This window comes from Rutidosis leptorrhynchoides, chromosome 2 (assembly GCF_046630445.1).
Source record: "Rutidosis leptorrhynchoides isolate AG116_Rl617_1_P2 chromosome 2, CSIRO_AGI_Rlap_v1, whole genome shotgun sequence".
Taxonomy (NCBI): domain Eukaryota; kingdom Viridiplantae; phylum Streptophyta; class Magnoliopsida; order Asterales; family Asteraceae; genus Rutidosis; species Rutidosis leptorrhynchoides.
The window spans coordinates 257,774,503-257,792,708 of record NC_092334.1 but is presented as its reverse complement, the minus strand read 5'-3'; the positions used below and the strand labels follow the sequence as shown (position 1 = coordinate 257,792,708).

At 34.3% G+C, this 18,206-nt stretch overlaps 1 protein-coding gene across 1 annotated transcript; it reads left to right on the top strand.

Annotated features, from left to right (window-relative positions):
* Nucleotides 1-3,772: 3,772 nt before the first annotated feature.
* LOC139888651 (uncharacterized) lies at nucleotides 3,773-4,399 on the top strand. Its single transcript, XM_071871647.1, has one exon. The coding sequence runs from the start codon at nucleotides 3,773-3,775 to the stop codon at nucleotides 4,397-4,399; it is 627 nt and encodes a 208-aa protein (XP_071727748.1).
* Nucleotides 4,400-18,206: the final 13,807 nt, after the last annotated feature.

Here is an 18,206-nt window from a genome sequence, read left to right as displayed (position 1 = left end):
GGTGAGAAATTTTTGCATTGCACGATGCATTAGCTACCGTTGTAAGATTGTTTACGGTGAGAAATTTTTGCATTGCACGATGCATTAGCTACCGTTGTTGAAATTGTTTACGGTGAGAAATTTTTGCATTGCACGATGCATTAGCTACCGTTGATGAGATTATTTGTAAGTTTCCGGTGTTCTTCATATGAATGATTTTTACAGCAGTGACCAGACCTGCACAGATTGTTTTCAAAATATGAGTATCTTTTGGTCTATTATATGATTGAAAATGATTAATTATATTAAACTAATGAACTCACCAACCTTTTGGTTGACACTTTTAAGCATGTTTATTCTCAGGTATTAAAGAAATCTTCCGCTGTGCATTTGCTCATTTTAAAGATATTACTTGGAGTCATTCATGGCATATTTCAAAAGACGTTTCATTCGAGTCGTTGAGTTCATCAAGATTATTATTAAGTCATTTATAGTTTGGATATATTATGAAATGGTATGCATATCTGTTAACTTTCAATGAAATGAAAGTTTTTCTTTTAAAAACGAATGCAATGTTTGTAAAATGTATCATATAGAGGTCAGAACCTCACAATGTAACCAATTGATATGAGTCGTTTATAATCGATATGAACGGGTCGTTTCAAATATCATATTAAGCTCATTTGATTTTCGGATGGATTAGAAATGAATAATCTCTAAAACATTAAAGATTTCATAATCTTCGCGGAGTATTTCACTAATGTAATCAATACTTCATTATTTAGTTTTATTGATATTTCCTTAGTGAATCATGTTGGTGCTCATGGAACTCTTGCTAACTTCGCAAGGTACGAATGATGTTTTCTAGAAAGTTTTGAGTACATCGAAGATAAAAGTGTAAAATCAAACATGTAGTTGATTAATACACTAGGTTTATTATGAAATGGAATTCATTGAGTTGAAACCGAGATTGTAGTTAATGAAGGATGTACATCATAGCATATTATTAATATGAATTAACCGAGTAGTACCTTCTATTTAAGATTCACACGTAATAGCTTAGTACGAAAATATTTATTTTGATCCCAAAATTCATATGTATATAAAATATACATATAATTTCTTCAGAGTGAATGAGTTAATACTTCATAACTCGTTGATACGATATACGCGTTGTTGATTAGTGATGATGTTTGCGGTGATTATGGATCTGGGGGAGCTTGTGATGTTGAAGATGTTGCTGGTAAAACAGATCTAGCTTGTAAGTCGTGCACCATTCCGATCAGGGTTTTATTTTATCATTTCTATTCGCTCACTCATCTGGTTTACAATTAGAACTAGAATAAGTAAACTCTAAAACTTTTAGAAACTACATATTCTTTGCAGAATATTTCTTTGATCAATTTATGAATCAATACTTCATAGTTTGTTGTTGTTGGTATTCCTTGGTATCTATGGTGCGTATGACGTTGATGTTCGAGGTACAGATTATGATGTTGAGGTGTGGGGTGCGGATGTTGTTGTTGGTGGTGGTAATGATACTGTTGGTGTTGATGATGGTGGTACTGTTGATGTCGGTGATGCTGCTGGTGCTTGTAACCTTTGCACCATATTCTCTAAAGTCACTACCCGAGTGCGAAGCTCGTTGACTTCTTCTATTACACCGGGGTGGTTGTCGGTTCGGACGAGCGGACGAATAAGATCTATAATTTGAGATAGTATATAATCATGACGAGATACTCTGGAAATGAGAGAGAAAATGGTATTATGAACAAGTTCGCCGATAAGTGTTTCAGGTTCCTCACCAAGAGGGGAATGTGGTGGATGGAAGGGATCACCTTCTTCTTGTCTCTAATGATTAAGTAGACTACGAACCCATCCCCAATTCATCCAGAATAGATGATGGCTAATTGGTTGATCCATTCCGGTCACACTGATTTCAGAGCTCGAGTGGAAATCCATATCGAAATAGTTATTGGAATCTAAGGAATTTGAACTAGATACGGGATCCATCTTGTATAACCAGGGAAATGATTTTTGATATAAAATAGATTATAGGATTTAGATTGGTATACTTCGATATATATATATATATATATATATATATATATATATATATATATATATATATATATATATATATATATATATATATATATATAAAATACCAAAATTCCATAAATCACGGAGGAATCTTCGGAAGATGTCAGACAAAGTTTACAGTAACAGATACGCTAAGATATGAATTAGCAGATACGCTAAGATATGAATTTTGTCTATACACTATTCATGCAATAACTGCAGGCAAACGTGTCTAGACTTAAGAATGATAAGCATGTAATTTTTGACAAGAAATGATAAGCAAAACTCGGTAAAAATAGATACGGTCATAGTCCAGACTCACTAATGCATCCTAACAATTACCAGTTAAATACACTAATGCAAATTCTGGTTTCCTATGACCTCAAGCTCTGATACCAACTGTGATGATCCGTCCAAATCCCTTTTGGACGAACACATCATTCATCGATTTTACAGTGAGGTACTGACCTCTACATGATACGTTTTGTAAACATTGCATTCTTTTGAAAAGGCACGCCATAATTGAATATCAAATTCCAAGGTTTTTGACGTTTGATGATTTCTACATATAGACAATCATCGTAATTAATAGTTTACAATACTACATCCGTTGATAACGCAGTCAAAATAAGATACATGGTGATGATTTTGTGAATGCAACGTTTTCTCGAATAAAGCATGTATAACTCCATGCACATAGCTTCTATCCAGGGGCGGAAATCATGTGGAGCAAGGGGGTTCATATGACCCCAATGGATCTATAAATAATAGGCTTAATTTTTGGTTTTTTTTTTTTTGACCCCAGCCCCAACTCCCCCCAAGCCCAACCCAAAAGCCCCTTGAATTCATAAACACTTGGGCCTAAAACTTATAATCCAATAATCGTATATTATCATTTACTCTTTATTATTCACCTAATCACCTGTAACTCGTAAGATCAGAGACGACTAGGCAAGATTAGCAACTTCGCAAGGTGCGCCTATCATATGATTTTTACAAGAAAGTCTTCAGTTGGCGATTCAAACAATAAACATCAACGATTTTGCATCCTTTTAATCAGGTAAGCTATTGTTATCTACTTATCTATGTACTTAATTAGATTAGGGTTTATAATATCTTTGACAAAATTGAGCTATGTCGAGTCTCCTGGAGTCCTGGTACAAATTATTTCTAGTTTTGATATGTGCTAAAATCATCTTTTATGTTTTGCTTTTGTATCATATGTGATTATGTGCTTAAAATAATCTTCCAAGTTCCAAAATTCAGTATAAATGAATAAAATATGCTACCTGACCTCATTTTTTTTTTTTTTTTCGTCATTTAGTCTTCTAGTGTTTTGTTTTTCTACTTGATAGAATGCTATTTATTAATTGTGGAATTCACTAGTTAACATCTTCTATTATACATTTATACTCCGTAATCTATAAACCAACAGTCAGCAAAAAGTTTTTTTATATCTTATTGTTAGTGTTAATTATTAATATGATGTTACTTTCTTGTTAATTGATGATAGATATGGAGAATTATTATAAAAGAAAAGAACCGTCTTCATCGACCCCTATTAATGTTGTTGAAATGGAGGATCTTCCGTGGGATCCGTTTGATAGACCAAGGATTACGCAATATAACCCTAATCAAATAGACGAAATAAGGAGACAATATTGGCTTAGAGGACCTAGTCAACCACGTGGTTATGATTTTCCGAAAACAAATGGTAGGCGTTTTGTTAAAGCTTGGTTCGATAAATATAGTTCTTGAAAAGATCACTAATCAACATTATTATGAGGTTGAGTGTTTTAACACCGTTGTGGATATGCAAATTCAAGAGCTTGGTGATCGTTTTAACGAATCTAGTACCGAGTTACTTACTTGTATGGCGACGTTGAATCCACGTGATTCATTTTCATTGTTTGATTCAAAGAAGTTAAAAAGGTTGTGTGAATTATATCCTAAAGATTTTACTAGTTCGGAGATGATTGAGCTTGAAGTAGAACTTGACATGTACTATCATAATGTCCGAAATGATCAAAAATTTGCTACCTTGATTGGTATTTCTGACCTTGCTAGATTGATGGTGGAAACAAGAAAACATCTATCTTTTCCTTTGGTTTATCGGTTATTAAAGCTAGCATTAGTTTTGCCCGTTGCCACCGCAACGGTTGAAAGATGTTTTTCGGCAATGAAAATTGTAAAGTCTAATTTGCGCAATCGTATCGGGGAGGAGTTTTTAAATTCTTGTGTAATTTGTGCGGTTGAAAGAGAAGTTCTCGCAAATGTTAAAGACGAAGATGTAATTCAACGTTTCAAAGATATGCGTTTTCGTAAAGGAATTGTGTAGTTTCGGGGAACTTTTAACATATTTTGTGCAGTTTTTTGGGAGATATTTTATGAAGAGATATCGTGTACGTAGTTTTTTGGGTAGATTTTACATAGTTTTACTACTGCTTTTGGGTTGTTCATGCTACCGTTAATGTGCAGTTTTTATGTTGCATATGAACTGTCATTTGTTCATAATTTAACGATGAAGTTAATTTATCATATTAATTGTTGCAAATTTTTTGCCCCCAGTGATAAATATTTCTAGTTCCGCCACTGTACATATAAGCAAATAGCGGAAGACTTCTAGGAACCTGAGAATAAACATGCATTCAAGTGTCAACACAAAGGTTGGTTAGTTCATAGTTTTAATGTTGCGCATAATCTGTATATAAAGGTGGATCACAAGATTTCAGTTGTTTCATCCAGAAACGTTTATCAAAATATTCTACAAGATTGAGCACCCTGGTAACTAAACTTTAACAATAAGTACCCCTGTTTTAACATACATGCAACCAACATGTACAATACACGCAATCCAACGTGTACTAAACTCAAATAGCATACGTCTGTTTTATAGTTCAGGCTAGGGTTTCTATACATGGAACAGACGGGGATGTCAAGCCCTATGCATCCATATACAACTATTTACACCCACCAGTTCTTATAACCAGCAGTTACTAGTTACCAAAGCTAAGGGATTTTCGGTTCAAACTCAGTGTAGAATTTAGTATGTAGAATTTAGTATGTACTTGTATCCATTGCGTTTAAAATAAAGTGCATGTATTCTCAGCCCAAAAATATAGATTGCAAAAGTAATTAAAAAGGGAGTAAATGAAACTCACCTTAGCAACACATAAGGTCATTCACCGAAATGTGACCGAAACTTAGAATGCAAGATAACCGTAGATCTCAACCTAGAGAACATATGTTGGTCAATACAGGTCTAACAAGCTAGGTCAGGTCATAGTGTATCACAATCCTAATGCTCAAGATTATCATGCAAAAGTTAACAAAAGTCATCTCAAAAGTTAACATGGCCCAATATGATCTTTAAATCTATACATGTTTATTAACATAGTATAAGTCTTGATAATTGAACGAATTTATTGTTTATCAAACTCAAAATATTATTTATTTCAGGAGCTATATTATATTTGAATTATCATGGCAATCAAACATGATTTTCATATAGTTTTCCAATACTTGAAAGTCAGATTATAGTGTTTATAAAGCTTTAAAACATGATAAGACAGTCAACTTTGACAATTATTCAACAAGACGAGACGTGCCTTATATAGAAATTCATTTACTCGATTAGTAATATTTGAAAATCCAATTTATCAATCTTATAAATAAGTTGTTTAAATATCAACTGCAGATTCAAAAGCAATTTCAATTAATGTTAATTATAATTCAGTTGACCATAACTTTTAATCCGTTTCTCGAAAACACACGATTTCTAAATGAAAAGTTATTAATTTTTCGACAGCTTTCCAACGACATGCATATCATATACCTTTTATCAATAACATATGTATCAAATTCGTGATTCATCATAAACTATCTATCGACAAAATTAAAGCATACTAGCATGCATAAACATATATACTCGAACACTAGACATGGATACACTATTAATATATAAAAGATAAGATACGAATGCTCGCGTATCAATATTGTGATTCAATATTGCAGGAAAGTACGTAGACGCAACGGAATGATAAACGCTAGGTTGACCTCACGAGCTATACCCCCGAGCCATACCCATAAACTCCATAGCTATAACCCATAGTTTCCTTAGCTCTATCCCGCTCGAAAAACCAGTTTTTAAATAACTCGTCCGTGACCTCGTCGTAGTATTTTATGTATAATATTACTAATAATAATACTCCTAACTATAAGATTAATAATAATATTAATCTTAATAATAATAATAATAATAATAATAATAATAATAATAATAATAATAATAATAATAATAATAATAATAATAATAATAATAATAATAATAATAATAATAATAATAATAATATAAATATATATAGAGAGCAGATAGATAGAAGGATATATGTTTTCACTCGAACTGAAATCAAGCGAATTTATAGTACCATTTCTGTCCCAGCACCTCATGCGATCGCATGAGGTTTGTATGGAATTCTCATGCAATCGCATGAGTCCCTCAGCCAGCTCACATCATTTTGTTTTTATTCTTGTCGACATATTATTATAATATATATAATTTATATTAATTATATATATATTATATCATATTTGCGTGTACATGTGACTTGTATTTTTAGTTCTGATAACTTGTACATCGACGCTCGACTTATGTCCCGGTTCCGGTTTTTCGAACGTCCTTTCGTACGCTAAGAAAACTTGTAACTTACGTCTCGCGACATGTACCTTTACTAATAATTAAACTTATTCGCCAATAATTTATATTACAAGAAATGTAATTTATACATTTGAGTGTTTTGGTCATTTGCTTCTTAAAAACATCGTCTCATTATCTATTAAAGTATATCAAAACGTTTTATATCTAAATTACTATTATATATTATCACATTGTAAAATAAAAATATAAATTTGTACACCTTAAATATAAACGAAATATTTATTTAACCATAAACGAGTGCTATTATCAAACACAAAAATATATTTTAATCTACATATACATTATATATAAATTTATTTTAAATACACGTTGCAGTTTATTTTATATATCTAATTCCAAATATAATCAAAAGGGAAAGATTTTCTAAATCGAAGTGGACCTCACAACAGAGACCCCTAACAATCATGTTAGGTGCTATCAAAATATCTTCTACTTCGATCGTTTGATAATATCCTTTAATTCCGTCATATAAAACATATATTGAGACAAATACGTTTAATGTAAAGTATTATACACTTAATACTTTGTTAACGTTTTCCAATTAATATAACTATATATAATATATACATATCTATACACATAAATGTTCGTGAATCATCGAGCACAGCCAAAAGTAATTGATTATATGAACACAGTTTAAAGTTTTTGAGATTTCAACATTACAGACTTTGCTTATCGTGTCGGAAACATATAAAGATTAAGTTTAAATTTGGTTGGAAATTTCCGGGTTGTCACAACATTACATGTAGCATCATAAGCAATCTCAAGATTTACATGATCATCAGAACTCTTAACACACAACTTATTCCAAGTAGATGTTTTGTTCACAGAAGAAAATTGAAATTCCTGAGTTGGTTTCTTAGGTCGACTAGGAGATTTCTTAGTTTTGGTTGCTACTTTCTTAGTATTTGACTTAGGAAGCTATACAGACTTGTAATTCAAGTTTGGATTATAACCTGTGACATGAATAACACCATTGTTAGTTAGACGTCCAAATTTTTTAGTTGACATGTGAGATGATTGACTTTGCAAAATTTCCATTTTGATTTTACGTTTCTTTGCATCATACTCACTCAAATCAGGTTTTGGACTCGTGTGTTGTTTGGAAGACTTCACTGGTTTCTTTAAAAACTTTTCTTTGTATGTTTTGACATTAACATCATAGAAAGTTTTTCAGTTGAATAAGAACCATCTGGATGATGAACCTTTTTAACAATAAATTGCTTTGAAGGTGCAACATTTGAAACACTTTTCTCAATTTGAGAACGTAAAGGATTTTTAAGAATGGTAATGGGTTTAGAAGCATTAGTTTGTGGTTTCCCCTTAACCTTCTTATCAATCCCACCAGCACACTCAAAAACTTTATTCACATAAGTAGAAGTCATTTGTGGTGTGTGTGCTTTTGAAGAATCATGCTTATGTGTGTTAGCCTACTTTAGTTGAACTATCTTACGATTTAAACTTTGAATCTCAAGATATAAGTCCTCAGCAGAAACTACAACTTCACATTCCCTAAAAGCATAAGTACATTATTTCCTACGAAGTAGGAATTTTATCACACAACTTAAGCATTTGTTTCTGATAATACGCATAATGATCCATCTCCACAAGGTACACTATTAGTAGCACACTGGATCTAGTGTACCTGGCATACGTCATCACGAGCAGAGAATCTCTTCCCGACCTCTTCTTAATAGCCGGATCAGAAGGTCACCTATGAACACATCCGGGAAGGATCGCATCGGACAGGGCTCAGCCGGGACACCACAAGAAGTTCCAGCTCGGACAAGAATGAAAGTTACCGGCACCAACTAGTCGGTTGCAAGAGAATTACTCGGACTCCGATTTTGTCAAATGTAAGGACGATAAGAAATCCACTTCAGGGTACATTTTTATGCTTTCAGGTGATCCTATTTCATAGAAGAGTCATAAGCAAGAATTAACCACCACTTCTACCATGATGGCTGAGTATGTTGCATGCTATCACGCTACTAGTCATGCTATTTTGTTCAAGAACTTAATTTCTGGACTCAAGGTGGTTGACTCCATCTCACGGCCCATTAGACTATATTGTGACAATAGTGCTGTTGTTAGTTTCCCATATATCACTAGTTCTAGTGGAGCTGGTTTGTATCTCGACACTAAGTTCTTGTACGTTCGAGAACGAGTTGAAGAAAAGAGCATTACCATTGAGTACGTGCACACTAATGACATGTTGATTGATCCACTTACGAAAGGTTTACGTCCCAAGCTCTTTCTAGAGCATGTTGCCGGCATGGAATTATGTAACAACCTAGTTTAAGAATTACGTTATTTTCTATTACTCCTATATTTTATCCACATCATGTTGAAGTTTGTTATTCTCTATTTTGTGCACATTATGAGATATGATTAACAAACAATTATTAATGGATCATTATTATGAATGGTTTTATGTTGGTTACCACTTATGTTTTACTTACCATTCGAATTCATTATGGATTATGAAAATTATGAATTATGTGAATAACTAACTGTATAATTGATATGGGTCATGTATCGAAAATGATTCAAGTGACTATATTGATTTGCGTTAGTTCTTCTACCTAATGACGATTAATTATTAAATCAACTAATTGGCCAAATTTATACAAAAGCATAAATATGTATACGGCCAAGTGGGAGAATGTAAGAATCATTATAGAGTTACTAGACTCTTACGTTGAAATTAATAACCATCCTCTTAAATTGAACTTGAGGTTATGAGGCTCTTGAGTTGAGTCTTTTTTTTTTTTTTTGGACAGCTGTTAAGATCACCCGGGGGACTTAACCACCTACGCATTCATCTCCTACACAGTTATACCCGTCCTCCAACTATGTGTCCAGGAAGAAACCCGCACAAATCCTATACGGGGCATGGACGGTAAAACCCCCATCCCCTTTAACCCCCCCCCCCCCCCCCGCGATGTGGGAAAGGTGTCATGGGTGGAACTTCATGGCAGGGATGAAATTGTGGGTTAATATGTAGCCACCGGGGTCGAACTCCTGACCTCCCCTAAAGGAGGCAGGCCACCAACCGCTGAACCACATCACAATTTCATCTTGAGTCTTATTAATCACCATAATGAAGCTCTTAACTAGTTTTGATGGGAGACACTTTGAGAGGCTACTCTTAATGATTAGGAGTTAGATCCTTATCTTGACCTCACATATAAATATTGGCTTATGCACACCCATTAGTTTAACACACACAATAACACATAATTATCAAATACTTATTCCATCATCTAAGTGTGAGGTTCAAGTAGAAGGTCAACATCCACACTTTGTTCAATGGTTTCGTCATCTCTCAACTCATGTAAGTCTAATGCTTTAATCTTTATCTTATGATATTATGAATTACATGATTATCATGATTTCATGATGTGTCTAATAGCTCATTTATGGTTAGTCATAAGTTTATGAATAAATTTAAATTTAAATTTAGTTTATAAGGAAGTGGTACAAAGGTTACCATAATTTGTGCTATAGTATCATGTTACTTTTAAATCTATAATCATAATGTATCTTTTCTTATAGCTCTTCTTTAATAAGTCTATTTTTATGTGTTCTTAAAATAACCCGTGAATGTGTTCTTTAATGATTCTTTATTTCTTTATTATAACAAAACTTTTATTACATTACTCTCTTTCAAAAATTTCTAGCTGTCAAAATATCCCCCTTAAATGTAAAATATATCTTTAATCTTTAATATTAGCCGTTCAATCATTTTTATACGTATCACTTCCACCTAAAATGTCACAAGTTATGTAAGTTTACATTAATTAATATCCTCTACAATTCTACACGACTACACCAAAACAACCTTATTTGAATAGCAGATACAAAAAAATAACGATGAAACCCATATTGAAACCCTGGCGAACAAACTCCAGAGCTGGTTTTTAAAGAGAAAGGAATGGAAAGGGAAAGAAACATAGTGACAATGGTGTTTCAGAGTTTGATTTTAGAGCGAAAGGAAATAAAGGAAAAGGAAAATTCAATGTAATTTTGCCTTCATCTCTTCTTTCAAATTGGAAGGATTCAATTCCCTCCCCCTTCATTCCCTTTCCTCTCGTTTCATTTCTTTATAAAAAAAATTAGAACAGACCCTTACACTACAGAATTCGTGTTCATGATCACCACAACCCATTCTGAAATCTAATATTTATAACAGACTGCAATAGGAAACTCAAAAACCCTAATTTTATTTCTTACCTCTAATTCGACAATCAATCATTCACTATATGATTGCTGACGAGGTATTTAACTGAATTTAATTTCTTACCTCTAATTCGACAATCAATCCTTCACTATATGATTTGATGACGAGGTATTCAACCGAATTATCGTTTCTGATTGTTTTTCAATTCGAAGTTCAAATCTTGTGTATTTTTTACTCTTGCATTCAACACATACCGTAATGTGTATCTGCACAATGAATTAACTTAACTAAACACGAGTTTATTTATTTGAATAATGTTTGAATGTATTGAAATTAGATTTTGTCTTGTATGGGTTTATTTTATTGTGCCCGATTTTATGGGTTAAATTAAAATGACAAGATGCTTATAAAAACTCTCCCTTGGGATAATAGACAAGGTTAATGTTGCAAATTTACATCAAACATCTAGATATGATTATTATCTATATGTTCATGTAAGGGTGCAAACCAAAGTCTCACATCGGTCATGGGACAAAACAAATGTATGTATATAAGTCTAAGGGGAAGTCCCTCTATCACCAATTGGTTTTAGAAAATGATGGACTCTTGGGCTTATATTGCAGGACATTGTGTTTGGGCTATGCGATCTTACAAGTGGTATCAGAGCTAGGCTATAGCCCCGATGTGGTGGACGGCGCAGTAGGGCGCACCCCTGAGCGCACGCAGCGACGTGGCGCACCCCTCGGTCTTTAGCAGCGATGAGTGGACCCAGCTCTCGTTCGAGGGGGACCCTGGCACGATGAGTTGATCCTGGAAGCCTTGTATCGAAATCTCCCTGCCCTCTCCCACCAGGTTGAGAGTTCCGAGTTGGTGGCGGTAAAGGTTGGATCCAGACTATCGTTGGAGGGGAGGCCTAGATGGACTTAGGTTTGAGGGGAGGTTTGTAAGGGTGCAAACCAAAGTCCCACATCGGTCATGGGACAAAACAAATGTATGTATATAAGTCTAAGGGGAAGTCCCTCTATCACCAATTGGTTTTAGAAAAGGATGGACTCTTAGGCTTATATTGCAGGACATTGTGTTTGGGTTATGCGATCTTACAGTTCATGGGATGGAGGGAACCCATTTTAATGATATTATAAGGTTGCAGTTTGATAGTGATCATGACTGTTGTGTTTTGATATGCTTTGAATTGAGTTACTAAGATGATGACCTAAATAACGATCGTTCTAACATGCCGAATATTATCTGAATTTAATATTGTAGTTCTCAATAGATGGATGTACATGGTTAAATTTTTTATATGGCTTGCAATTATTTTGAAGATACGTATGTGAAGATGTATCAGATGAAGGTGATGTTCTTTATGTGTTTCCATAAGATTATAGGTCAAAGCTTGTTTCTTAATCATGAAGGCTAAAATCAAAACCTTATCTTGAAAACTACGCATGCATGTAATTTAACTTTGAAATGCTCTTTTTGTGTATGTGGTGTTATTGACAGATTAATATGATGTCCAGAAAACTTACAATGTACATACAAATGTGATATAGTTTGGAGTTGAATGTTGGTTTAATTGGTTTATCCTAAATTTGAAATTAGATGATATTTATATATATATTAGTATGATATGTTAACGTATTTAAGTGGTGTGGTTTAAATGTATACGGAAGTAGTTTTATTAGTTTTAGTTTAATTAGTAATTGTTTTGTTACTCGGAGTCAGTGTATGTTATTGACCGAGTATTTAGGATAATGGTTTAGTGTGGTTGAAATGGTAGGGGTGTTCCAATTTGAGATTAGATGATAGTTAATATATAAGTATGATATGTTAACGTATTTAAGTGGTATGGTTTAAATGTATACGGAAGTAGTTTTATTAGTTTTAGTTTAATTATAATTGTTTTGTTACTCGGAGTCAGTGTATGTTGTTGATCGAGTATTTAGGATTTGTTAACGTATTTAAGTGGTATGCTACAAATTTAATGAGTTCGGGCACTACATATCCGAGTGCCCAAAGTGGGAGAAAAACGAAGAGCTCAATTTGAGTAGGTCCGAAGAAGAGGAACCAGCGTTATTGTGAGCGGATTTGTGAATATACGATTAGGGAGTGAATGTTGGATTTAATCGTATATGTCACAAGTTATAAATTCTCTTAGTATGCATGAAATAAAATGAAGTTTCAAGGGGTCACGTGGTGATCAAATGCATGGCTGGAAACTTGGAATTATAAGCATTTATGTTTTCGGATTTTAATTTATTTGATATTTAAATAGCTAGACTTGGTATTTAGTTTTGACTGATCTTTTAGAAATGTGAGTTAAGGAGTGGATGAGGTTAAAAGAGTGGGTCATACATGTACTAGTTTTTAGCATTAGTTGTTGCCCACGTACAGTGGCTAGTAGGTAGTGTGTAAGTCTATTTATAGTCCTTGAGTTATTGAATAAAGTTGTAAGCTTTTGGTTCAGAAAAAAAAATTATTGTTGGTTTAATTGGTTTATCCTAAATTTGAGATTAGATGATAGTTAATATATTAGTATGATATGTTAACGTATTTAAGTGGTATGGTTTAAATGTATACGAAAGTAGTTTTATTAGTTTTGATTTAATTAGTAATTGTTTTGTTACTCGGAGTCAGTGTATGGTGTTGACCGAGTATTTAGGATAATGGTTTAGTGTGGTTGAAATGGTAGGGGTGTGTTCCTACTTTCATGCCTTACGTTGGATACTCTTGGCTATATATGCCTTTTATTAATTGGTGAATAAACAATAGAAGTTAAGTTAAGAAAAATGTAGTCGTTCATGTTCTTTGTTTTCATTTGCAATTTATTTTTCTTTTGCAATCTCTATTTAATTTTGTGTTATTAGTGAGTAGTAATTAGGGACCTGTGTCCCAACAATTGGTATCAGAGCTAAGCTGCGGCTTTAACTAGGGTCATGTTGTTTGTGGGAAGAAACTGAACCGGAGTACAAGAAAACAGTATAACCGGGTGGGTTTGTTTTCTTGGGTGGTGGAAGAGTTTCATGAGAAGAAGCTATACCGGAGTACAAGAAATCGGTATAACTAGGTGGGTTTGTTTTCTTAGGTGGTGGAAGAGCTTCTTGAGCCACTTGATCGGGAAAGTTGGAGTTGTCAAAGGGTGAAAGGAAAGCTGGAAAAAAGGAGGTATAAAACTTGTTCGTGAAAAGAGACTACCCGGGGTACAAGAAAATGGTATAGCCTGTGGTCATGGTTCACTTTCTTGGGTGTTGTAAAAGTTTCTTTGAGCAAGTGTGATCGAGATGATTTTTGAAGTCAAAGGAAACACACGTTATTATACATTTTGGCTATGGAGGTTCAAACCGAGATGACTATGGACATAACCGAGGAAGAGATCGGGAGTTCAGGTGAGTCGAGATGGTGTTGAACAGTTCAAACCGAGATGACTGTGGACGTGACCAGGGAAGAGGTGTCCGGGTGAGTCGAGATGGCATTGAACGTGTCCGGAAGAGCCGTGTTATATATTACATGTGTGGTCAATGGATAGGATGAAAAAAACCAATTAAGGTGGTGATTGTTAGTTTAATTGGTTTATCCTAAATTTGAGATTAGATGATAGTTAATATATTAGTATGATATGTTAACGTATTTAAGTGGTATGGTTTAAATGTATACGGATGTAGTTTTATTAGTTTTGGTTTAATTAGTAATTGTTTTGTTACTCGGAGTCAGTGTATGTTGTTGACCGAGTATTTAGGATAATGGTTTAGTTGGTTGAAATGGTAGGGGTGTGTTCCTACTTTCATGCCTTACGTTGGCTACTCTTGGCTATATATGCCTTTTATTAATTGGTGAATAAACAACAGAAGTTAAGTTTAAAAAAATGTATTCGTTCGTGTTCTTTGTTTTCACTTGCAATTTATTTTTCTTTTGCAATCTCTATTTAATTTTTTGTTATTAGTGAGTAGTAATTAGGGACCTGTGTCCCAACACTGAATACTTAATCAGGGTTACATTCCATTGTTCCAATCCCCTCAAGTAGTAGGTAATTCTTTCTTTCTATTTTTATGCATTTGTCATGTATAAGAGTTAGATTGAATTTTTTATAACCATTGTTTCTCAATCATGGCAGTTCAAAATAACTGATAATGACAGTGAAGAAAATAATCGAGGAAGACAACGAGGAAGATCTTTTGATACATTGTTCTCTTTCTATTAAAGACCATCTGATTTGTTTTGGTAATGTTCCTTTCTGGATTTGTTGTAATTTCTTATTCTTTTAGCTATCTATAATGAGTTAATACTTGATACAGATCCTAATGTTCATATGATAAAATGGTTGTTTCAATCTCTTGAACAATAGCTCCAAAATCCGCCCAAATGTCTTTGTGGATTCAGATTACGATGGTATATACAATAATACAAAAGATAGGAAAAACCTTAAATGTTTCAGGTTTTATATGGTTCAGATCTGGTGTGTGTTTCAGGCTTTGACCATGCTGTGACCAGGTGGTTGAAATATCTAAACAGGTTAATTAGTATTAATCAATTAAAGGAAAAGAATCAATAATATGAGAATCAGGTTATATATGTTGAAATAATAATAAAATTGGTTGTTGGTGGATGTAGTTGGTGAAATAAGTGGATGGTTGTTGGTGAGTTGTAGGTAAGACTTTTCATTACCTAACTTGCCTAACTCTCACCAAATCCTAATTCTTACTACTATAAATAGAGCCATAAGCAAGCATTCAAATCATCCCAAAACACATTCTTCTTCTTATATTCTAAGAGTGTAATAGAGAGTTTGAAGTTAGTCTCCTAATTACAAGAGATATAAGCATTAGTAATTATCCTTGTAATTAGAGAGAAATTGTAATTCCTATTATTCTTATTAGTGAAACGTTTCTTTCCTTGCCCGTGGTTTTTACCCTATTGGGGTTTTCCACGTTAAATCTCGGTGTTCCTTTATTATCATTTTCATATTATTACTAGTGGTTTGCTATAATTCGGTGTCACTTTTCTCAACAAGTGGTATCAGAGCTAAGGTCTAATATCTTATGTGTTAATCTACTTATCGTATGCTCTGTGGTTGCCACGAGAGTGGATCGTCCACATCAGAAAATAAGTAAGATTATTTTCACTCGGTAAAAGTCCTTGGGTGTTATTTCAAGAAAAAATAATATTGTCGAAACAAAAAGATTGTAATTATAGCAATGTCTACGAAATTTGAAATTGAAAAGTTCAACGGGAGTAACTTCTCGTTATGGAAACTAAAGATGAAAGCTATCCTGAGAAAGGATAAGTGTTTGGCGGCCATCAGTGGACGTTCCGCTGAAGTCACTGATGAAAAATGGGAAGAGATGGACAGCCAGGCTATCGCAAATCTTCATCTGGCACTAGCAGATGGCGTTTTGTCTAGCATTGAAGAAAAGAAGACGGCGAAAGAGATTTGGGATCACCTCGTAAAATTGTACGAGACCAAATCACTCCACAACAAGATATTCCTTAAGAGGAAACTTTATGCGCTACGCATGAATGAATCTACTTCAGTTAATGAGCACATTAATTCTTTGAATACTCTATTTTCTCAACTCGCTTCATTAAGCTACAATATAGAGCCAAAAGAACGTGCTGAACTTTTACTTCAGAGTCTTCCTGATTCGTATGATCAACTCATTATTAACTTAACCAATAATGTTCTCTCGGAGTATCTAGTCTATGATGAAGTTGCGGCTGCTATTCTAGAAGAAGAAAATCGGCGCAATAACAAGGAGGACAAACAGGCCGGTTCACGACAAGTGGAGGCCTTATTGGTGTCAGGAGGGAGATCAACGGAACGTGGCTCAAGTGGGAGTCACAATCATGGTAAACTGAAGTCTAAAAAGAAGAGGGCCTATACATGCTACAATTGTGGCAAGAAAGGTCACCTGAAGAAGGATTGTCGGAGTTTAAATAACTCAAATCCTCAAGGAAATATTGCAAGCACTTCAGATGATGGGACTGCTTTGGTTAGTGAGGCAGTGGTAGCAAATGAAGGCAGAAAGACATTTGTTGATGTCTGGTTATTTGACTCAGGAGCTACTTTTCACATGACCCCTAGAAGAGAATGGTTCAAACAATATGAACGTATCTCAGGAGGATCTGTATATAGTTGCAATGATCATGAACTAAAGATCATTGGAATTGGAGATATCATTCTGAAGATGCACGATGGTACAGTTCGTACTATTCAAGGTGTACGACACGTGGAAGGTTTGAAGAAGAACTTATTGTCTTTAGGACAATTGGATGATCTTGGTTGTAAGATGGTGATACATGAGAAGATCATGATAATCAAAAAAAGGCGCAGTTGTACTTATGAAAGGAGAAAAGGTGGGTGCTAATTTATACATTCTGAAAGGCGAGACGGTACAGGAATCAGAAGCATCTGTTGCTTCGAATAGTTCAAGTGATAAAGTTGCTATGACATGGCATCAAAAGCTTGGACACATGTCTGAACAAGGTATGAAGATTCTTGTTGAAAGAAATCTTATTCCTGGTCTTACAAAGGTATCGCTACCTTTTTGTGAGCATTGTGTAATCAGTAAGCAGCATCGTCTGAAATTTAACACATCAAATTCTAGAAGTAAATTGGTTCTAGAATTGGTTCACTCTGATGTGTGGCAAGCACCAGTTCAATCCCTAGGAGGAGCAAAGTATTTTGTATCATTTATTGATGATTACACTAGGAGATGTTGGGTGTACCCAATCAAGAGGAAGGCGGATGTGTTTGAAGTTTTCAAAGTTTACAAAGCGCGGGTTGAACTTGAATCTGGTAAAAAGATCAAGTGTTTGAGGACAGATAATGGAGGAGAATACACTGGTGATGAATTTGATAAGTTTTGCAAACAAGAAGGTATCAAAAGGCATTTCACAACAGCATACACTCCTCAACAAAACGGAGTGGCAGAGCGGATGAACAGAACCTTGTTAGATAGAACAAGGGCGATGTTGGCAACTACAAGCTTGGAAAAATCATTCTGGGCAGAAGCAGTAAGTACTGCCTGTTACGTGATAAATCGGTCACCATCAACTGCAATTGAGTTGAAATCGCCGATGGAAATGTGGACTGGAAAACCAGTTAATTATTCTGACCTTCATGTATTTGGAAGTCCTGTGTACGCAATGTACAATTCTCAAGAAACGACAAAGTTGGATCCAAAGTCCAGAAAGTGTTTGTTCTTGGGGTATGCTGATGGAGTTAAGGGGTATCGCTTGTGGGACCCC